At 42.3% G+C, this 23,055-nt stretch overlaps 1 protein-coding gene across 1 annotated transcript; it reads left to right on the top strand.

The window, feature by feature from the left end:
* Nucleotides 1-21,678, top strand: Ska3 (spindle and kinetochore associated complex subunit 3; the record flags this gene model as incomplete). Its single annotated transcript, XM_013505507.1, is given in 9 exon segments — nucleotides 1-95; nucleotides 6,697-6,758; nucleotides 6,925-7,090; nucleotides 9,064-9,475; nucleotides 11,744-11,829; nucleotides 18,167-18,252; nucleotides 19,482-19,685; nucleotides 20,769-20,896; nucleotides 21,028-21,678. Coding segments are annotated over 8 exon segments (1,237 nt in total), but the record flags the coding sequence as incomplete, so codon positions are not given.
* Nucleotides 21,679-23,055: the final 1,377 nt, after the last annotated feature.

The raw sequence follows: 23,055 nt of genomic DNA, 5'->3' as shown, positions 1-23,055 counted from the left end.
GATCCGGGCCTTCTGCGGGAAGCTGCGGCTCCTGGCCGGCACGCTGGACTGCGAGACGGCCCGGCTGCAGCGGGCGCTGGACGGAGAGGACAGCGGTGAGTGGGGCCCGGCGCGTGGCCGTGTGCGGCGGCGGCTGACGGACGAGGTGCCGCGGTGCCCGGCGAGCGCGGCTGCCGGGCGTGTGCCCTCCACACGGCTGCCGGGCGCAGGCGCCGCTTTAATTTTTTTTTAAGGTTCTGAGGATTGAGCCGTGGGCCTTCGCACTGAGCCACAAACCGGCCTCCGCACCCCTCTTTTAAATTTTGAGGCAGGGTCTAACGGAGTAGCTAACTTGCCCAGGCTGGGCTCGAACTTGAGATCCTCCTGCTTCAGCGTCCCAGACTGGGGGACGTGGTGACGCGCCACCACGTCAGACTAAATGCCACCTATGTTTTTTTTTTTTTTCCTTTTTAAGGCTACTCATAGTAAGTGTACGTCTTTATGGTGTATGATTTTTTTTTCCCCCTCTCCCGCCTGTATGTTCTGCTTGTTCCACACGCCAGACCGTCCCACCAATAGTGTTGAATAGGTGTGCTGAGAACAGGCGTGCTCCCCTTGTTCCCTGCGTTTGGGGAAAAGATTTCAGCGTTTTATTATTTGGTGTGATGTTTACGGGTAGGCCCTTTGTCAGGCTGAGGGAATTCCTTGCTGTTCCTAGTTTGCTGAAAGCTTTTATTACAATTTCGTCAAATTTTTTTTTCTGCATCGTTTCGATTCAGAACTTCGTAGTGGTTTTGGCAGAGCTCCAGTGCCGGGCCGAACGTGGTGTCTCATTGCTTGATCTCTGGAAGCGGCTGTTTCCTCTTCTTCCTCTATGTTGTGTACCTCCTGCGGATGCACCAGCTTTTCCCTGTCCCTAAGCAAGTAACTACAGGCAAGTTCCTCACACAGCGCCGAGAGCCCTTCTCCGTCTGTGCGTGGATTTCCCTCACCCTGTATTTCACCATCACATTTAGATGCTAATTCAACCTTGCATAGCAATTTAGGGTCAAAACCTTTTTTTCTCAGAATGCTAGAGATATGACCCCGTTGCTTGGCGACCTCAGTGTTGCTGATGAGAAGTTCACAGCCGGGGTCAGGATGGCTTGCTCATCCCTTGGCGGTCTTCTTTTACCGCCTTCTCTTTATTCTTCAGGTCCTTAAGGTTTCTTCTCCCATTTCTTTCACGGGTTCATGCTGTCTGTTTTCTCCGTCCTCTCTTTCCAGAACGTCTACCTGGACATCCCAATTTCTCCGTCTGTCATTATTATGTGAGATTCTTCCCATCCTTTTATTGGCTTTGTCATTTTGAGGTAATTTCTTACCTAGGCCAGGATTGTGATTTTGGCTTTGCCTAATTTTCTACTCAGTTCATCCAGTTTTCTTTTGAAGGTCAAGCTGTTGGTATTGTCTACTATTTTAGAATCTATCTCCAGGTAAACACCAGATCTCTGCTGTATTAATTTTTCCTGGAGGGCATCAGCACACACGCCATCTTTCTCCCTTCCCTAGTGCTCACAGAAAGGGCCACTTAGGCCTTAATCTTCCTGTCTGGTCTCCCACAAGGCTAAATCTTTTACTTCCTGCCCCTCCTTTCTGCTACTTGAGTTCTTTGAATTTTTCACTTCAGGTGTTGTGATTTTTGCTTCCAAAAGTTTCCCTGTGCTATGTGTCAGGGTCCCCACCATGGTCTCTTCAAACACAAGGTCCTGCTTTTCCTTCAGTAACAACGCATTCCTGTCACCTGCTGATGAGTCTGTACTCTGATTCCGGTACTGGGCGCATCGCTCTGTCCCTCTCCGTGGACACCTTTCTTCCTGGGGACCTTCTCCTGTCCCTTTGCCCGTCTTGCCAGCTTAGATTGGACCCTGGACATGGTGGCAGACATCGTGTTGACAAAACTGATTTTCTCTTCTGGAGTAGTAAATTTGTTCTTGCACACTGGGTAGACTTCAGAAATTCAGAATTTTATTTAAAATGTCACCTGCCTGCCAGTCTCAGCATCGGGACTGCTCTACACCAGGCCATCAGGTTAAAATCTTTTTCGCTATTTTAAATACATCAGGGAAGAGAGAAGTATTTTTAACCTTGTGTGGTTGGTGACTTTAGGGTAACGCAAACAGAGTTCTATGTTACTATGTTCTCCTCCTGAGGTGCTTTATAACTGCTTCTCACCAATGGAGTGATGTCCACACCTCCCTCAGGACCACAGGCACTTGGTGAGGCAACCTGCACTCACTTTGCTTTGTAGTGGGAGAGTGAAAGTTAATTTAAGGTGACTGTTTTTTAAGAGTCTGTTCCTATTTTTTTTTTTTTTGTACCAGGAATCGAAACTCAGGACCTTGCGCTTGCCAGGCAGGCGCTTGTGCCACCGAGCTGTATCCCCAGCCCAAGTCTCTTCCTATTAACTCATGTGGTATTCCTCTTCTGACTTCTATTGGTTCTCCCGTTTTACCACCCAGAAAACAGCACACTGCTAATCCCATCACGGTCCACTGTTGTGTTGTATGCTTGGTCATTTCAGGTGGGGGTTGGGTGGAGTCAAGTTTGCATTGAGTGTTTAGAATTCTGTTGGTGAAGAATTACATACCACAGCTTTCACTCTGGGCAGGTAAGCAAAGGTCTCTTATAATCTGGTCATAACTTGTGATACTTCAACAGAAACAGCTTAAAAGTAAATAAAGTAAATGGGTTATCATAAAGGGTTATCCATAAAAGTAAATGGGTTATCAGGTGTGGTGGCACACACCTATGATTGCAGTTCTTGGGAGGCTGAGGCAGGAGGACTGCCTTGAGCTTGAGGCCTGTGTAGGCTATGTAGTGAGTTCAAAGCCAGCCTGAACTACATAGTGAGACCTGGTTTCAAAAAACAAAACAAAACAAAAAAGTAAATTGGTTTTACAACTAGGCACTGTTGTTCTAAAAATTTCAACACCATATCCATCACTTCTTCATAAATCCTTTAGATTCTGATGATTAGAATGATACAATCTGGCTATATTTAACAGACCTATGAAGGCTTTAGTCTAGACAGTGAGGTGTCATGATGAATATATTTTTAGCAGTACTGTTGGTACATACAGAATGTTTCCCTGTATTTCATTATTAGTGTATTTCATAACATCTTGTAGCATATTACCCATTACAGCCGGGGATATAGCTCAGTGGCACAAGCCTGGCAAGTGCAAGGTCTTGAGTTTGCTGGTACCAAAAAAAAACCCAGTGACAACAAAAAGGATATTACCCATTACAAACAATTTCCAACATGGAATTGTAGGCATTCTGATAGATTTCATGCCTGGCAAAAACCTAATAACATTCTCCAACCTAGTTCTAACATTGGATTGTTCAGGTATATATGCCCATTTTGTAGCCTTTGGACTAGTCAAATATTTGTTTTCTTCCTCATCTGAATCAAGGTCTTTATTCTGTACTTCACCTTTCAGCCTCCTCCCAAAGTTGTAAAAGCAGATTTTCCTGTGGCATTGTCCTGAATTGGGCTAATGCTGTGGCTGCTTTGACACATATGCATACACTCTGCTGCCCATCTTCCAAGCAAGTGAACAAAGGTCACTTCTCATACTCCTCCAGTGCAGCTACTGAGACGCACAACCAACTTGTGACACTCAGGTTTCTCCAGAGATTTCTGTACACATCTTCAATTTTTGGGTCTACCCTGTTATGTCCAACGATGACCAAGTTCCTGAAGATTTCCCAAATTACATCTCTGTAGAGCTTCTTTGGAGAAGGATTCAACAAAGCCCACTCCTCCAGGGTGAAATCCCCAGCCACATCTTTAAAGGTCACTGGTTCCAGTGGAACAGAGAAGTGGATACAGTGGGCTACAGTGGCTGGCCATTGGTCAGTGGTTGTGTTTTACTGGATCCTAAACATGTCAGACACAATAAGTTTGATAATTTACAAAGAAAATAGCAAGCTCAGACTATCACAGAGAAGTTTTCTGAGAGGATTGGGATTGGAATTAATAAAAGATCAACTACAACAGAGGGAGAACAGTACCTGCCTAAAGAATTCCACAAAAGAATTCTGGAGCAGACTGATAAACAGACAGGTGAAACGTCACAAGAACCTCCTAAGAAAACAGGAGGACCAGCAAGATGTCAAGTATGTGTTACGAAAAAGGACAGGGAAACAAAACATGTGCTGTCCCTGTAAGCGATATTTGTGTGAGTAACGTGCTGTTGCCACATGGGAAGACTGCCTTAGGTGTCATAACTGAAGTAAAGATTATTTTTTTGTAGAGTTTTATTTGTATTTTCATTGTAATTCATATCAGAATTTGTTTCTATATTTTAGATTTTGTAAACAGTTGATGTTGAAAATATTAAGTTGACAATAAATATTAAAAATTCAAAAATATTAAAAGTTTTTTTTAAAAAGAAGATGCCAAACATGTCCTTTGTAAGAAAACATACCATGGTGACTCAAGTGAAGTAGATGTGTCTAACTTCTTTTTTTAAATTTATTTTAAAAATAAAAGAAGGAAAACATATTAACAAACAGACATCCATTTACAAAATAGCATAAGAACAATACAAACAATACAGAGTAACAGACAAAGTGGTGGGAGATTAACAATGGTTGTTGTAAAAAACTGCTTACTCTTTTTTTTTTTTTTTTTTTTGGTCCCAGGGATCGAACTCATGACCTCAGGCTTGCCAGGCTTATCCTGCTCAGCTACATCCCTGGCCTGATGTGTCTTAACTTCCATCTTGAATTACAACATTGATGGGCAGGTATCAGGATCTCAGTGATGTAAACAAGCAGTTACCTGGCAGATTTGTAAAAATAACTGGCTTAATACATAACAAACATAGCGTCACTTCAGAAGTTATCTTTTTCTAGTCCACAGTGTTTCAATAAGGAAGTGGTAAGAAATAAAAAATTACTAAATTAAAAAAAATTATTCCTTAAAAGTTTCTGGGTCTTTGAATGCTCGATTTTCTTTGTCCTTCTCATCCGTGGCAGCTGGAAAACAAATCACCCAAAATATTTTGCATGTTAAGTACAGGTTTACATGTTAACTCTCTTCTTACAGGGAGTTGCCATACCTCATAGTTCAAAGTGTATTCTTTAGATGAGTAAATTTATACTGACATGTAATTGTAATGTTCTATGCAACAGAAATGATCCAAGAAGAAAAATAATGTGCAGTTTATTCACCTTTGTATAGACGGTTGCTCATGTTACTGTGTTTTTAACATTTGTTCCTGGATAAATGTGTGTCCCATTGCAAGATGTTGCTAGCTTGGGCACAAAGTATTAAAATTATTTTCTGAATAATTTCAGGTACCAGCAAATCAATAAGAAAAGGGCAGACAAATACCACTGAAAAATGCAAGTCTTAAATTGATGCCTCATTATCTTCAGCTGACCATGAAATATATGAAAAATTTAACTTTGTTAGTCATGAAGGAAACGAAAATTAAATCCCAACTTGTATATATCCCAGTATAACAAATGAAAAAGGGGAAACTACTATGTACTTGTGAAGATGTGTAATAAAGAGAACTTGTATGCACTGTTGTTGGGATTATAAATTGTAACAACTAGGTTGAAAAACTATTTGGCAATATCTACTGAAATTGAATATAACGCCAGCACTCAGGACGCTAAGGCAGAAGGAGTGCATGAAATCAAAGGTAATCTGGTCTGTATAGTAAGTTCAAGGCCAGCCTGAATTACATATTGAGATCCCGCTTCAAACAAACAGAAAAATTGAATATATGTATTATGGAGAACCCAGCGGTTTTTCTAGTTCTTTGGTGTACAAAAATGTGAATATATTCTCATTAAAAACATGTTGTAGAAAATAAAAAGCAAGGGTATAACAGTGCAAACTCAACACAACCTGAAGTTCATCAGCAATAAAACGTTTGATCTACAGTGGAATACTACACAGCAGTGAGCATGGATGAGTTGAACTGTGGAGGAATATAAGAATGTTGAGTGAAGGAGACCAGTCACAAAAATGTATGTAATATATGAGTTCATTAAATGAAGTTTAATGATTTCATGGTTTTAGAAATCAGAATGATTATCTGGGGAGAAAAGTGAGGTAAAAGAGAATATTTACAACTCTAGTTTTGCTGGCTGTAGTGGGGCACACCTGTAATCCCAGTACTGGGGAGGCTGAGGCAGGAGGATCATTGCGAGTTCAAGACCAGCTTGCGCTACAAAGGGAGTTCAAGGCCAGCCTGAACTGCATAGCGAGACCCTGTCTGAAAAAAAAGACCAAAAAAGAAAAAACACCTCTCTAGTTTTGGTTTTTTTTTTTCTTGAGATACAGTCTCATATTGTTCAGGCTGATCTCAAATTCCTGGTAATCTTCTCTCCCTCCTTCCTTTTCCCTTTTCTCTTTCCCTCATTTCTAGAGCTGAGGGTTGGTTATGCAGATACATTCACTTTTTTTTTCTTCCTATTCTGTATGTTTACTTTGTCAAGTTCTTCAAGCTATATACTGATTTGTGTACTTTTATTGTTACAGTTCAATAAAGGTTTTAAAGATACCCTTAAACTTTTTTTAGTAATTGAACAAATAAATTATAAAGATGTCTACAAAGACTTTGTAATTTTAAAAGACTACACTAAATTTTCTTTTTCCTTTCTATTTCTTATGTTTACCGGATTTTTTTCCTTTCAATGTGTGTATTGAAGACTTTGAAGCTTATCCAACGAAGATTTTACGTGACCTTCATTCAGAAGTCCGGGCTCTGAAGGTATCAATCCTACAATTCTAGCACAAGTAAATTTAGTCAGAAGTTAGAGAAATGTTGGGCGGGTGCAGAGTGCTTGCCTTGCATGTGAAAGGCTGTCAGTTTGATGCCTGGCACCATAAAAAAAGAAATTAGAGAAGTTATAATGTATTTTCTTTTTTCATAAAAGGATGATGTTAATATTCTTCTTGATAAAGCAAGATTGGAAAGTCAAGAAAGCATTGGTTTTATTAAGGCAACAAAAGTACTGATGGAAAAAAATAAAATGGATATCATAAAAATAAGAGAGTTTTTCCAGATGTATGGATACAGTCCACGTGTCAAGGAAAATTCAGGTTTGACTTTTGTTTCGTAACATTAGGGTTGCAGTTGAAGAAGGAAGCCCAGGATGCCCGTGGGCGGGGGTGTGGCGGAGTGCGCAGCTCTGGCCCCGCCAGGGTGAGGCTTTCCTCAGGAGTCTGCACGGCCCTTGCGCGCCCTTCCTCAGGGCTTGCTCAGGACGCACAAAGTGATGCTCCAAAGAGTTGTTGGAGCTACGTAAATGCAGAAGTACAGTATATCCACATGACTTAGGATAGGCACTTTCTTCTCAGCTCTGCCTCTTGGAAGAAACCGTAAAGCTAAGAAACTGTAAGGTGCTATTTTATTTTTCTTGCTCTCAGCTTCCTCTTTGACAGAATGAGAGGTTTTGGCTGTATAAGTTGACTGAGTCTTTCTAGTTGTAGAATTTTATTGAAGGGTAGTGTAACACAGTGGTTCAGAATTAGGAGACCAAATTGCCTGGGTTCGAGTCTGCTTCGCTGCTTAGGTGCTGTGTTACCTTTGGCAAGTTACTGACCTGTGTGCCGCAGTTTCCTTCGTAAGATGAGGATGTGTAATATACCTACTTCAGAGCGTGGGGTAAGGGCTGGGTGAGAGGAAACTGACTCGGCACGCCTGGCCTGGCCGTTACCTGGCGTTAACTGTTGCTGTAGTGTTCAGCCCGTGCCTCCGAGTGGCTGCTGTCAGTGCCTTCAGCTTACTATGAGCATGACCCTTGTAGGTAAAGAAGACATTAACTAAATTCAGCACGTCTTGCGTTCGCTGTGAAAGAGGCGTTGATTCAGACACTGGTTCTATCAGTGAGCCCGTGTGTGACCTGCGTCATTTCTCTGAACTGCTTTTTCTTCACGCATCAAGTGCGTACAATGGGATCTCTCTATCGAGCAGTGAAAACGTTCTCATTTCGATCTTCTCAGTGGAGCTGGAGGTGCAGCTCAGGGGCAGAGTGCTTGTATAGTACGTGTGAGGCCCTGTGCTAAATCCCCAGCACCACCAGCAACAACAGCAAAAATCCGATGAGTGACAGTCCCGCAGCCCCGTGGGGGGGAGCAGGAACTTGCAGCTCATACAGTGTCCCTCAGAGTTAGCACGAGCCCAGCAGCAGCTCAGCGCTCAGTAAGTCGGAGCTCCTCAGGCCCCAAGCCAAGTCAAAGTGTAAAGCTAATTCCTGGCTGCAAAAGTGCATATTCTTTCAATTGCTCTGCTATTTTCTCCATTAGATTTTTGATTTGAGTGTTCCATACTGACAGCAGATAGTACTTTCTCATTTTTATCTTAGCCATCTAGAAGTTCAATATCTAAAATGCTATGATTATACTTTGTGTCAAGTCTAGAAGAGTTGATTCCGTACTGCATTAGTTCTGCCTAATTAGTGATAGAGTATTTTCCGAAAATATTAACACTGGTAAATCACATTGAGGAAGCAGAAAAGTTGGACTTTGCAGATACTGATTTTTCTTCTTTTTATATTCTTTGGTTTTTTTTTTTTCGAGACAAGGTCTTGTTTTGTAATGCAGGCTGGTCTTGAACTCAGAGCAATCTTCTTGCCTCAGCCTCCTGAATGCTAGCATTACAGATGTGTGCCGCCATGTCTAGCTGATGGTTCATTTTTTAACACTTCAGTTTGCTTTCCTTCTCTAACATATAATCAAAATGAAATACAAGGGTTGGATTACGGTGGTACACCTGTAGTCCCAATTACTTGGAAAGCTGAGACAGGAGGATTGCTTGAGTCTAGGAACTGAAGGCCAGCCTGGGCAGCGTAGTAAGACCTCCACCTTCAAAGAAACAAAACAATAAAAATAGAACACAAGTAGATGAGATGCATGTCAGAAACATATTGAAGAGACACTTGAAATAAAATTTTTATAGAGAACCAGGTTTTTTGCTGATTGGTAAACTTCAGATGGAGCAACCTTGTTTTAATAAATGAGATTTTCTGTTTTGAGGTTTGACCAAAATATTAACTCTTTGATTTTCGTCCTAGTTTGTGAACAGGAAATCGCTGACTCTACCCTAGAGATGGCCAGCTGCGACAGTGTTCCAGAGTCTGGTGTGAAGGATGACCCATCCGACCTGCCCATCCCAGGCGGTTCTGTTTCTGAGGCGCCTCTGCGGAGTCCACAGCTTGCAGATTTTGGACTGGAGCGGTATATGATACCTCAGGTTCTACCAGACCCTCCGCAAGCCATAAGCAACCGCAAGGAAGAGCCCACAGCTGACACTCCACCTACCAGACAGCCAGTAGTTCGAATACCGAAAACTCCAAAATGTGCTCTAAAGATGGATGATTTTGAGTGTGTAACTCCTAAGTTAGAGCACTTTGGTATCTCGGAGTATACTGCGTGTCTCAATGAAGACTACACAGTGGGACTTAAGAATATGAAGACTGTTGGAAGGTGAGTGGCTTTCTTGGGGAAATTTGTACCTGACTTGCTGAGTCTTTTCGTTTGATTTTTTTCGTAGAAGAAATCTGATGTTGTAGATACAATTTTTTTTCTTTAAAAAGTTTTCAAATATTTTAAACTTCTTGAATCACTAATTCAGTTACTAAAGTGCAAGGTTCTGAATTCCTCAGGTGAGGAAAGTGATTAAGGCCTAAAAAAAAGATAGTATTTGTAGAGACAGGAAAGAGGTAAAACTAAAGGGCTAAAATTACTAACAATGGGTGGTTGCTTTGGTATGAAGACTTGGGAAGAGAGGAGGATCCAAAAAACCCAACTTTTGTTTTCATTATGTGGGGGTTCTAAGGTGGAAGAATACCTGCAGCTTGAGCGGAACAACGTACATGTTGGTCTTGAAGTACTTGAAGGTAGTCTCATTGCCTGCTAGACTCGGGTACTTTAGTGTGAGATCGGAGCGTAGCGGAATTCAATGCTGCGCTGAAGACACCAGGTGCTGATCAGTGTGAAAATAGTGTAAAACACTTCGCGAAGTAGCCAAGTCATAGCTAAAGATAAATCTGTGTCTTTACGGACTGTTAGCACTAAAGAAGGAAAGTAAATATTCATCTCAGTGAGTCAGCGAGAAAAACAACTCCGGGAAAGAAGAGAGAAGAAGCCCTAAAGATAAAACAAAATATTAATACAGAAGATTTTTAGAAGAGTAGAATTGAAATTGAAGAACTGTTCTTTAAATGCAGACAACAAAATTGGGAACCTAGGGGCTTTTGTTTTTTGAGACAGGGTCTCACTGTGTAGTTCAGGCTGGCCTTGAACTCACTGTGTAGCCCAGGCTGGGCTTAAACTCACAGCAGTCCTCTTGCCTCAGCCTCCTGAGTGCTGGGATTACAGGTGTGCCCCACCACGCCCAGCTGGTTGGGTATTTTTGAGACAGGGTCTTACTGTATGGTCCAGGTTGGCCTCAAACTCCTGGTGATCGTTCTGCCTCAGCCTCCTGAGGGCATGTGCCACCATGCCTGATTCCGTTCTCCATTTAAAGTGCTTGGTTGAACTCGGAGTAGGGCACTTAGCAATAGTGAAGCTGTCACCATTATTATTTAACGTCATTCTTGATGTGCTGGCCAGTGTAATGAGGTAGGGAATAGACTTGAAAAGTCTCTCTGTTGTTCATCTAGGCCAGGATTTTTTGTTATATTGGGACAGCTGGTTAACTGTTTGGAGAAAGATCAAATAATCTTTACCTCAGGTTAAATTATAAATAGATCAAAAATCATTTAAAAAGTGGAAGAAGCAAGTATAACTAATTTACCTGCTTAAACAGTGTAGATACACTGGAACTACCTGTGTATTTATTTGTAACTGCAAGAGACTTGTAAGTTCCTGTGACATGTTTAGATATCTGAGTGACACTCAGATACTCCATTCAGGAATATAGACTAGAACATGAAGTATGTAAGGGTGAAAAAGAAACAACCCTACAAAATACTTGCAGCGAATTTGGCAGTCTTGCTGTACCCTTTCAGCAGCTGTTACCCATGTACTGGTAAGCAAGGCAGCACTGCCAGCGCTAACTGAGGGGGATGGGACTGAACTGCACCCAGGAATTAAGGGGGAATGACTGTAACTGTCGGCTCAGTGGGACAGCGCTCTTCTAGCAGATGTGAGGCCTTCGTACAGTCTCTTGTACCACAGAAAAGTACAGAGAAACGTGTATAGTCATATACTGCTGTATATAGGGGATGCTAAGGATCACCTGGTTCATTGTATTCCAGTTCAGAGCTGGGTACGTCTCGGCTGGAAGCTGAGTGGATCTGCATCAGCAGTGCTGGGTGTTATTTCTAACTGTTCCAGACAGCTGGGTAGTTGGCTAGGACAACCGTAGTAAGATGGTAGAATCAGTTTTTACTCTAAAACATTGACAGCTTTTTATCTATTTCTGTACACAGGTTGCAAAATTCTACTTTATGGTTTTGAAGCCATGAGCTACATAATTTCCATTTTAAACTAATGAGTTGAGCTTAATTTTCCTATAAGTTACAGATTCTTACTGCACTTTCATGACTGTCAGTAGAAATGGTTGTTAACCTTTTATGAACCACAGCTAAGTATGCATATTTTAAAAAGATTTGTTCTGTGGGACTTTCCTTCCATTAAAAAAAAAAAAGCTGAACTAGTCTAGGCTCCATGATACATTGTAAGATTAAATTTTTCCTCGGAGGTTTAATATTATTTTAATTTTATGATTTTCTCATGAATTATCACCAGGGAGGTGGCCGTAGAAACAGAAGCCATGACCAGTGATAATTGCTTTGCCACGCCTGGCCCTGTAATCCAGCAGCTGGAAAAAAGGGGTGAGTTTTAAAAAGCAACTTCTCAGCTATATTCTTTACCAACTATCATCTTGGATATTCTAATAGTTTTCTGCATCTTTTTAATCTGCAACATTGAATTTTATTAAGTACAATTCTGCTCATGTTTGTCATGATTTTTTCCAAGAGAAAGAACAGTTTTTGATACATTTTTAATACTGTTCATTTTCAGTATTTGTCAGTTTTGTTACTAACGTTTTAATTTAAAACATGTATGTTTGACCTGGGTGTGGTGGTACACGCCTGTAAACCCAGCACTCTTGGAGGCTGAGGCAGGAGGATTGCAAGTTGGAGCCCATCTAAGCAATTAAAATTCAAAAAGCAATGTACACAAGATTGGGGATGGCAGTCAGGGAGAAAGCTCTGTGTTCCATCCTCAGTGCCTACCCCACCTCCCAACCAAGGGAAACATACTCGCTCACCAGTCCTTTGGTGTAGAGTCATAGTTCTTCTCTTTTAGTTTAGCCTGTACCTGTTGATTAAAGTTGTACATTATCTTTCTTTCAGAAACCACATCTAGAATATACTGGCTGCCATTTCAAATTGCAAATTTTTTTAGCTAGTTGAATAACTTAAGGAAAATTTTCATGTACTATTTGTACATTTATCCCAGCAAACATGAAAGCATTAGTTTTTTGTGTGAAAATAAATATAAAATTTAAAAAATCCTAGAGTCTGAGTAATTTTTCATAATTATTTGATCTACACCAAATTTATTGGCAAATGTATTAAAAATGACTTTCGTTATCAGATTTTCCCAAGTTTTAGACATTTTCAGAAAACTTTTCTTTTTCTACTAATTATACTGACATAAACTGGTGTTATTAATAAGTGTTGCTAGCATGAGCAACTTAGTATAACTTATTTATTAGGTTAGTATATGCAGGCTAGTATAACTGTTAGTATAATTATAGCTTATAGTGTACATTATATAAACAAAGTATGACTACACTAAAGAGATGCTGATTTTTTAAAAGAAATTGGACTGTCACCTCACACCATGCTCAAAGCAGTTCCCAATGAAGTATAAACTTTTTTGGGGGAACTGGGAATCGAACTCAGGACCTCCTGTTTGCCAGGCTGCTGAGTTATGTCCCCAGCCCTGGAGTATAAACTTTATAGAAAATGGTAAAGGAGCTGGGCATGGTGGCACCCACCTGTAATTCCAGCACCTGGGAGGCTGAGGCAGGAGGTTTGCTGAGAGTTCGAGGCCAACCTGGGCTACAAAGTGACTTCGAGACCAGCCTAAGCTCATAGTGAAGCTCTGTCTCAAAAAGACAGAAAAAAAAGAAAGTGGTAAAGGAGACTGTTTATAAGTAACTTCTGAGCAGTGGTGGGCTTTCTCAAGAAGAGGTTACTTCCTAAAGCCCCTCCATATACCATAGGTAGTGTATTCTGTGGAGGGAAAGGAAAGCTTAGGGTCACCTGTTACTGATCCGCTTAGGTGGAAGTTTAAGGGTTTTTGGTGTGTTTTGCTTGGCCCTATCCCCCCCCCACCCCCCAGGTACCTTTATTCCCGGTAAATAGTGCTGCCTCATTAAACGCTGGTAATTTGGTCACAGTTTTCTGTGTTCACATTGTTTCTTTTCTTATACTCATCCCTTCTGGACTGTTTTCTTCTCGGTAAAATACACAGGTAGTTTGTTTTTCTAAGATGTTACTTCTAGTGTGCGCAATCATCTCCATCCAGTTCTGTGTGAAGACATCTTTTTGGTTTTGTGTCCTGTTTTTCTTCCCCCTGTGCTGCTGGGACTGAAGCCAGGCCTCCTGTGCGCACGGGACAAGCGCTCTACCACAGAGCTGTATCCCTAGCCCTGCACACGCATTCCTGACTGATGGAGCTGGGGGGAGACCATTAGATGGAGAGTTGTTTTCTTCACTCATTTGTACTTTCTTTTTCTGGGGATTGATTCTTCAGTATTTTAAAGAAGTTATCCATTGTGTTGAGTATCTGTTGCTGCTGATGGGCACAGTGTTACGGATCTGATTAGCTTTCCTTTGCAGATAATGTCTTCTTTCTGGTGGTCTCTAACATTTTTGCTTTACCTTTGATAGTCTCTGGAATTTATCTGTATTTATATTTGTTTTTATTGTTAGAATTTAGTATGCTTTTTTCAAACAAAGATTCATGTCATTAATTCTGGAAAATACCCTGACATTATTTCTTTAAAGATACTAGCTTTCTTTTAGTTTCTTAATTTTTCTCCTGAAATTCCTTTAGAGTGTATTCTACTTTGTGTTTCTGGCTTCCTTTCCACCTTCTTTGTTTTTTGAGACAGGGTCTCACTCTATAATCCAGGTTGGCCTTGCGCTCTTGGCAGTCCTCCTGCCTCGGCCTTGGTGCTGGGGTCGGCCACCGCGCCTGGCTCGGCTTCACTTTCCTTTCCTATTTTCCTTCTCTTTCTCTGTGCTGCTTTGTGCTTCACGTAGGTCTTTTTTCCAGTGTACTATTTCTCTCTCACTGTGAATATTATTTTAATCCATCTATTGAACTTTCACTCTAGATACGTTCCTATTTTGTAAGCATTTTCCCTCAAATTTATAGGGAACGGAGGGACCTGGTGCCTGAAGCGCGGCGGGCCTGCGTGCGCTCCGCTTCCCTTGCTCCCCGCTCTGCGCGGCTCCCCCGAGCGCGCGTACAGCAGGCGCGGAGGTGGACGTCTGCTGCGCGCGTTTCCTCTTGGCGGTCTGGTTCTTCGTACAGTTTGACTTTCTCGCTGTGAATTCATCCTCAGAAGTTGGTTCCGATACAGCTGTCCACCCTGGACTCTGAGGCGGTGCCGTTCGCTGCTTCCATCCCAGCCAAGTCCCCGGGGGACAAGCAGGCAAACCGTTGGCGACCTCGTGGCCGAGAAGCCCTGTGCTGACTCGTGCGTGCCCTTGCGCCCCGGGCCCTGTGGGCGCCCCCACTCGCTGTCCTGCCTTCCAGGCTCAGCCCGGCGCGCTGCGGCTTGCCAGGGCACATGCAGCGCTTCCGTGGTAGGCGTTGGGCTCTGTGCGTCGGGGTTTCACTCCTGGTGCTTGTCTTAAAATCCTGGCGTTTTAGGTGCGTACTCAGAAATAAGTACCAGACTGAGTAGACCTTAACGTCTCGCCATGTTTGCTTCAGACCTTTGCTGCAATAAAAGAAATACTGTCCGTATAGCTAAATCCCAGCCCTGCTCCTTTGTCCTTCCTTTTTTTCTAAGAGTAATGATCTTTTCTGCAGTTCTGTTATTTTAAAATCTTACAGGAGTAGCAACATCCAGTTCATAATCTCTTTGACCTTGCTTCTTTTCTTTCACCCAACAGTTTGCTTCTGTATTTATCCATGTAAATCCTCTTCATCCTTAGAAATCAGTAAGTGGTATTCCATTATATAAATAAGCCATATTACATTTATTTGCTTACTAAGAGATAGTTGTTTTATGTTTTATTATGTCGGTGCTCTAGTGAAATTCCTTTTGTGTATGTGTATATCTTGCATCTAGAAATAGAATCCCCAGGTGAGTGGTGGCAGAACCTGTGGCCCTGGTGTTGTTTTTCTTTTACGACAGATGTTAATGTAGGAATTGTTTTTTTCTAAACCTCAGTATTTAGGTTTAATTGCAGTGCTGGCACTTGGCAATAAATAAATAGATTTTTGGTTGCAAGTTCGGCACTGGTCTCTAAAAGGTTCGCTATCACTGCCCTAGATCAACCACATGCATATTTTTACTTGCCCTAGACAATGCCTAAATATTGCTGAAGAGCGACTCTTGTGATGTAATCTTACTGGTAGCATTGGAGTACCTGTTTTTCTATCTTTTCTAGCACTTGATAATCTTTATTCTTTTTTTCTGAGACAAGGTCTCCATAGGTAGTGCCTTGAGTTGCCAGGATTTCAAGGCCAGCCTGGACTACAGAGGGAGACCGAGTCTTCAAAAAAACAAGCAAACAAATAAACAAAACATAACATCAAAATTATAAGGGAGAAGGGGCTGGGGATTTAGCTCAGCGGCAAAAGCGCCTGCCTGGCAAGCGCAAGGTCCTGAGTTCGGTTCCCGGTACCAGAGAAAAACCAAAAAAAAAAAAATTATAAGGGAGAAAGAAAACCAAACCGAGTTTACTTAACGTCTTGGGCAGCTGTTGCTAGTGAGCTGTGAGCTCCGTAGCTGGCTGTGTGACTCGCAGCATCAGCTTGGTGTTTGTTTCCTTGTGAGGCGTAACTGGCGTCAGGCCGCCTCCCGCCATTGTTTGAACATCCCTTTGCTAGGGTGTCAAGTCTGTGGCTTGTGGGGCAAACACACACCTTGTCACCTCCCTGGAGGTAGACTGCAGCGGGCTGTTAGCACCCAAGGCTCCCTTTGGCGGAGCAGCCTCCGCTGCTGCCCACCCCGCCCCTCAGGATTTCCTGGTATTGTTCTGGCCGCGTTCTCTCAGGGCAGAGGACTGCAGAGGGAGAGCCTGGGAGCTTTTGATGAGACGCGGCTGCCGGGCCGGAGACTGGGCTTGGCTGAACATCCTGTTGCTTGCTTCAGGCTGGACACTGGCAGTACCTACTCCTGGACCTCTGTTTAAATGAGGGACTTCAAGACTAGATAGCGTGTCTCTCTTCAGTTTATCGCATGAAGGAGTTTCACAAGCCATGAGCAGGGAGTTCTCATTGCAAGGAAACCCTCACTGAAGCATCAGTGAGCCACAGGCACTTGAAACACACGCACCTCCAGCGGATCGCCCATGGCCAGTCCACTCCGCAGGAAGTGGCGCGTGTCCTTCCGCAGGCCACCCTGGAGCGGGGCCCCTTCTCCAGGTTCTGGATGCTCGAGTACAGTCCCACTGCGGGCAGATTTCTTACACGTCTTTACCAATTTCTGTCACGACCACCAGTGATCCTTAGACAGCAGTAGGTCTTCTGTGCTTCTCTGCTGAATTCTTACATGCCAGCGGGAAGCAGCAGGTCGTCACCCTCACTGCCTCAGCAAGGGGCGGAAAGAGTGGCGGGCTGCTGGCTGTGGGAGACGATAGGGAGGGGTGGGGCTCGAGGGGGGCTGTTCAGTCCCAGCAGCACTCAGCGGGTGGTTTCTTTTTAGCACATTCACGAGGAGCCGTGATATGTGTGTCTCCCTGCCTGCTGGGCATCTGAACCACCGGCAGTGCCTGCATGATGTTCCCTGTGTGACTCTGCCACTCACACCATCCATGGTTCAGGCTGGCGGAAACGTGTTACAGATCGCTTCGGTACTGTGCTCTAGAAAGCTAGTCTCCATGCCCGGGTCTTTTATTACAGTAGTCAGTTTTTCCTTGCTGGTCCATGTGAACATTGCTTGTAGTTACTATAGTTTTTAAGTAAGTTGTGATACCTTGGAGAGCAAATGAATGTCTCTCCTTTTTCAACAGTTTAGTAATTTTTTTCTATTAAGGTTTTACACAATTTTCAATAGATTTGTTTATAGTTATCTTTGTTGCTACTGTGAGACTTTTTCAAATACAATATTTTTTTAAGAGCTTGTTTATTTGAATCATTGTGTTAAAACAAAACCATTCAGTTGTGTATGTACTGTTCTTGTAATCTTGCTGGAGTTTTTTTTTTTTTTTTTTTTCTTTTTGAGACAGGGTCTTACTATGCAGTTCAGGCTGACCTTGAGCTCACTTTGTAGCCCAGGCTGGTCTCGAACTCGCAACAATCCTCCTGCCTCAGCCTTCCAAGTGCTGGGATTATAGGTGTATGCCACCACGCCTGGCTCTTGCTGGACTTTTTATGCTAATGATAAATGTATCTGAATGAGGTTTTTTTTTTTTCTGGTGCAGTCAAGCACAAAATGTAGTTAAATTTTTAAGCTTTGTTGTTTGTTTGGTATGTTACTGAGCTTGAACCCCAGTGCAGTGACCCACATCCCCAGCCCTTTTTATTTTTCATTTTGAGACTGGGTCCTGCCCAGACTGGCTACCAACTGGTGCCAAGTATCTGGGATGACAGGCGTGTGCTACCATGTCCAGCTGGTTTTTTTGTTTTTTGGGGTTTTTTTGTTTTTTTCCAGTACCCGGAACAGAACTCACGACCTTGTGCTTGCCAGGCAGGCGCTTTGCCGCTGAGCTAAATCCCCAGGCCCGTCCAGCTGTTTTTTAAGCTGTTAATAAGTGCACAGATTATATGGACAACTCTTTTTTTTTTGTTTGTTTGTTTGTTTTTTGTTTTTTTTCTCCGGTACTGGGAGCCGAACTCACGACCTTGCTCTTGCCAGGCAGACGCTTTGCCACTGAGCTAAATCCCCAGCCCCTTATATGGACAACTCTTAAAGATGAAATTTTTATTTCAACTTTATTTTCAAATCCGTTTTGATGCCCATTTGTCTTCCAGATACCGAGTATACAGATTCCCCTTTGGCACCTACCTTCTGCACTCCTGGTTTGAAAGTTCCTTCTACAAAGAACAACACAGCTTTGGTAAATTTCTGTAAAACTGAAAACTATAAAATTGTAATGACTCAAATACAATGCTAGTTCCTGACACGTGTAATTTCATTTTACTTTATTTGTCTTTTTGAGACAGGGTCTCACTATGCAGTTCAGGCCTGCCTTGAGCTCACTTTGCAGCCCAGGCTGGTCTCGAACTTGCAACGATCCTCCTGCCTTGGCCTCCTGAGTGCTGGGATTACAGGCATGCGCCCCTACACCTGGCCCAGACACATGTGTTTTAAATATACATGTTGCTAATTAACACCAAAGTTTGGGTGATTTAATGATTTTTGTTTCCTCTAAATTTTTCTAGTTAAAGTTAACAATAATCAAAAGCTTATTACTTTTTAGAGTCAGTAGTAACACTTAAAACAACTGGTACTATAAACAAACAATACTCTATTGGGGTGTCCAGTAGAATTGTAGATAATGATTGAAAATGTTTCATAATCTGCAGTGTTTAATATGTTCACTAAATATATATATAGTTAGTTACTGAACACATAAAATCCAGCTAGTGCAGCTGAGGAACTAATTTTTAATTTTTCACTTTAAAAACATTGCTAAACAGCCCCCTGTGGTTTGTGGGTAATGGAGTGGTCAGCGCAGCTGTAGCTCAACAGCGCTGTTCTTGTATCAGGTTATCAGCCTGTTGGTAGTTGGCTTCACAGTTAATTTGCTTCATGTTTTGATTCCCACAGAAGGTATATTGACGTGGTACTCCCAGACCCTCTCTTTGTAAATAACTCTGATCCTAGGGAGACAAAAGTGACTTCCCTGTGTGATCGGCCTAGCAGGAGTACGCAGCACTTGGAGCTTAGCTCAGAGCTGCTGACTCGGAGGAGCTGCTGAGGGCCTGTGGAGGCATTTGCTCATGCGTGCTGGGACTCTCGGGACTCTCATTCGGCCCAGTTTAGTGCTGCCTGAGACAGGGTGGGCGAGGCCATTTAAATTGGGTTGGGGCAATATTCTATTTAGTTCCAGGAATCGAACTTAGGACCTTGCGCTTGCCAGGCAGGCGCTGTGCCGCTGAGCTAAATCCCCAGCGCAAGTATTTATTAGTAATGAAGATACTTTGTTTTCCACATGCCATTTCTTTGTATTTCTAGATTTGTGTAGAACTTGGTTAGGGAAAAAGGGATCATTTTGCAGCTAGTAGAGACTCCCAATAATTTTTATTTACTACCATAACCTAACGATTTCTTTTTACTTTGTAGGTATCCACAGATTATCCGTTATCAGAAACACACAGTTCCTCAAATGATTTTGAAGTTAAAGATTGTACTTCATTAGTTTTAAACTCAGACCAGTGCTTGCAGAATTTTGCAGACCCCTCCTCTCCTACAATTTCGTCTTACGAGAATCTGCTCAGAACACCCACACCTCCAGAAGTAACTACTATTCCACAAGATGTTCTCCAGGTAACATTTCCAGACAGGACTTTTTTTTTCGGATACTGTTTTCAAATTAGATACTTAAGACCTGAAATTGCATATAAAGTGTCATATTTATCATCAGGCTAGTGTATTAGTTTTGGTTGAGAAAATAAAAAAATTCTAGGCTGATAGGCCTTTCTAAGACCACCTGGCTAAACATCTTCTGAGCTGTGTACAAACCAGACTTGCCATATTTTTAGTGATACTAGCTCCCAGAAGGCATTTTTAATAGCTATCCTAGAAATAGTCCTAGTTTATGAAGCACCATGGGAAGGACAAATCACTTGGGAATATAGCTAATGCTATCAGAACTGGCTCATCCTGTGATACAGAAATATCTGTTATCCTGGTTTTTTTTTGTTTCTTGCTTTCATGGGAGATATAAACTGGGTAAAGAAGGAACATCATCTGCATTTTCTTCTCTCATTTCTTCATTCCTCTCTCATTTCTTTGTGAAAGGAGTGAAACCTTGTATTTAAAATATATCACTTATTTATGCCTGAAACAATTGGTGATGTTTTAGATTATTTTACACTCATTAAACTGGGTGTGGTGGCACATGCCTGTAATCCCAGCACTCAAGAGGCTGAGGCAGGAGGATTGTTTCGAGTTCGAGACCAGCCTGCTCTACAAAGTGAGTTCTAGGCCAGCCTAAACTGCATAGTGAGACCCTGTCTCAAAAAGATTAAGAAAAAAACCAAAAGCCTTTTGTACTCATTGTAAGTGATGGTCTTGTGAAGATTCATTTCAGATTTTTCTTCTCTGTATTTCCCTGACATCTTTGTAAAGGCTTAATTTGCCCTTGGGTGTTTTGCTACTTTGTTTCCATTAGACTAAGGTAGAGTGCATCTTGGAAGGTTCTGAAGGTCAAACTTTGACATCCAAGTTAAATTTCTAGTAGCTCCATGTTTTATTGCTGTTGAATGTATATACTGCTAAAAGCATTCTAAATATTTTAAGTAATCTTTATCTTTACATTTTCAGTGGCTTCCTTTGAATGTTTCATAATGCCTTCTAGTCTTATGTCATTTGTACAACTTGATCAAAAGGCCTTTATTTTTATTTTAGATTTTGTCAAAATACAACTCAAATCTAGCTACTCCAGTAGCCGTGAAAGCAGTGCCTCCCAGGAAAGGGCTCCCTAAACCTGGAGGATGGAACGTCCCAGAGGTTGGCAACAAAGAAAACTGGTGAAAGTGAGTGCGCTGTTGTTTAAAGAAAGGATGTGTGTTATGTGAGGAAGACATTTAAAACAAACACCAGTAAAAAACGTTTTAAGTGACATATACCAGCTTAGATTAATAGCCTGTTTTCTGTCTTGACACAGAAATTGTGGCCTGTGAGTCTCAGATCCCCAAGTTACCGTGTTTGCTGATCTCAGTGGGAATCTACTCCCAACTAGAGTGGAACTTCAGTTCACAAGCACTTTTGTTTGCAAACAGAAGCATTTGGCAGAAATTCTGTGTTTGTTTACAAACTCTGTATCAGGTGACACACAAGCTTGGCCGTCCTTTCCAAAATCGTAGAAAATTAAGTTGGTGAGCTGAGGTATCACTGTACTGTACTTTGTAAATGTAAAATATATAGCCACTGTGTTGTCATGTGTTTTGTTGATGGATTTTTATTATACTTACCTGACATTTTAAATTTCTGTTTACAGAAATTGTATCCATTACAGAAACTGAACAGAATAGAACGAAGCAGAGCTGCATTTATTTACATTCCTTCCCCATTTTCCTCTGAAAACCAACCCATTTGAAAGAGGAACATGGACAATGGTATCATAATATACTTTATATGAAGTCAGCAAGTTTTGATTTGGTTTGAATCTTGTTCATATGTACCTTGTTAGTCAGTTTTCAAGATTACTGTGTATATTTCTAAATCACTATTTAACAGAATGGTTTACATAACAGGAAGTAGAGGTGGAGCAAATGATTTCATAAAAATGTAAATAAAGGCTAACATTTGTGCCTGACGAGGCCTCCCTGATCTTCTTGCCGTCTCCGCTCTACCGTTCTATTGTCTCCTTCATGACTGTCCCCGTTTCTTACCTCTTTTACTTAATCAGTGCTCTCTTAAGATTTGCTCTCTGCAGGCCAGAGTCAGGTGCACTCAGGAAAAGGGGGTTCTGGATCGGGCAGCTACACTGTGACGAGTGGAGACGCACAGCGTCTCAGACCTCCGGAGCCAGGCACTCCTGCGGGTGTGCTTTTCTTCCTTCTCCTGGCTTTTCACTGTGTGTTGGTTTCACTCCTTCACATCAGCCCCTTCCACACGCGGCTGCTGGCTTCTCTGGCCTTGCTTTCAGGCTTGGCTCTGCAGCAGGTCCTGAGCCCCACTGGGAGCATCCTGACAGCTCGGCCTGGCCCTCAGGACCTGGGAACTGCCTGTAGGTTCAGCTGCCGATCGATCCTGAGACTCTTCTGATTAAGACAGCTAGCTGGAGAGCAGTTACCGTGGTTCTGCTGGAAGAACTTTTCAGGTTCTAGCCACTAGGTCATTAAGGAGCCTGTGTTCTGTAGAGACCAGTTACAAATGAAGCAACTTACAGGCATCATGTGGCGGCACCTCAGAGGCTTAGCTGTAGGAATTTGATGATGGGAAAATTACGTGACTGCTCTGAACAGCAAACAGGAGACTCAGGGTCGGAGAAATAGCTCAGTGGCATAAGCGCCTGCCTGGCAAGCTCAAGGTCCTCCGTTTGATTCCCGGTACCAAAAAAAAAAGTCAAAAAACAGAAGACTCATCTCATTGTGCTCTATTTCGTCACAAAATTGTCACCAAAAAGAAGCCTGATTTGTGCCTTGTTCTAGGAACTGTGTAGTTATTAAATATAATGTAAAGTAAATTACTTCTAAGATACATAGGTTCTGGTTGGGTTTTTTTCGGTGACAGGATCTCATTGTGTAATTCAGGCTGGCCTGAACGCATGGTGATCCTCTTGCCTCAGTTTCCCAATTGCTGGGATTACAGGCATTTACCACCATGCCCAGCCAAGATAATTAATTTCTTGAAGGTAAAGCTCCATTCTACCAGTGTGAGACACAATCAAACCATACAGGTTTTTGTTTGTTTGTTTGTTTTTTAAGACAGGGTCTTGCTATGTAATTCAGGCTGGCCTTGAACTCATCGCAGTCCTCCTGCTTCAGGTTCCCAAGTACTACACGTGTGTACCACCATGCCTGGCTGTGAATGTTTTAAATGTTTAAAAAGTTATCACAGTAAAAGACACACGCCATTACTTATCCCCAGAGTCCTCCCCCTTGCTTCAAACATTGTCGTCATCCTCACCACTTTCAGGAACAGCTCTGAGTCCTCGATGCTGTCAGTTGTGCTGTTGCAGCTGCCTTAA

This window comes from Chinchilla lanigera, unplaced genomic scaffold, assembly GCF_000276665.1.
Source record: "Chinchilla lanigera isolate Chin_1 unplaced genomic scaffold, ChiLan1.0 scaffold00096, whole genome shotgun sequence".
In the NCBI taxonomy this organism is placed as follows: Eukaryota; Metazoa; Chordata; class Mammalia; order Rodentia; family Chinchillidae; genus Chinchilla; species Chinchilla lanigera.
This window is presented reverse-complemented; position numbering and strand designations above follow the sequence as displayed.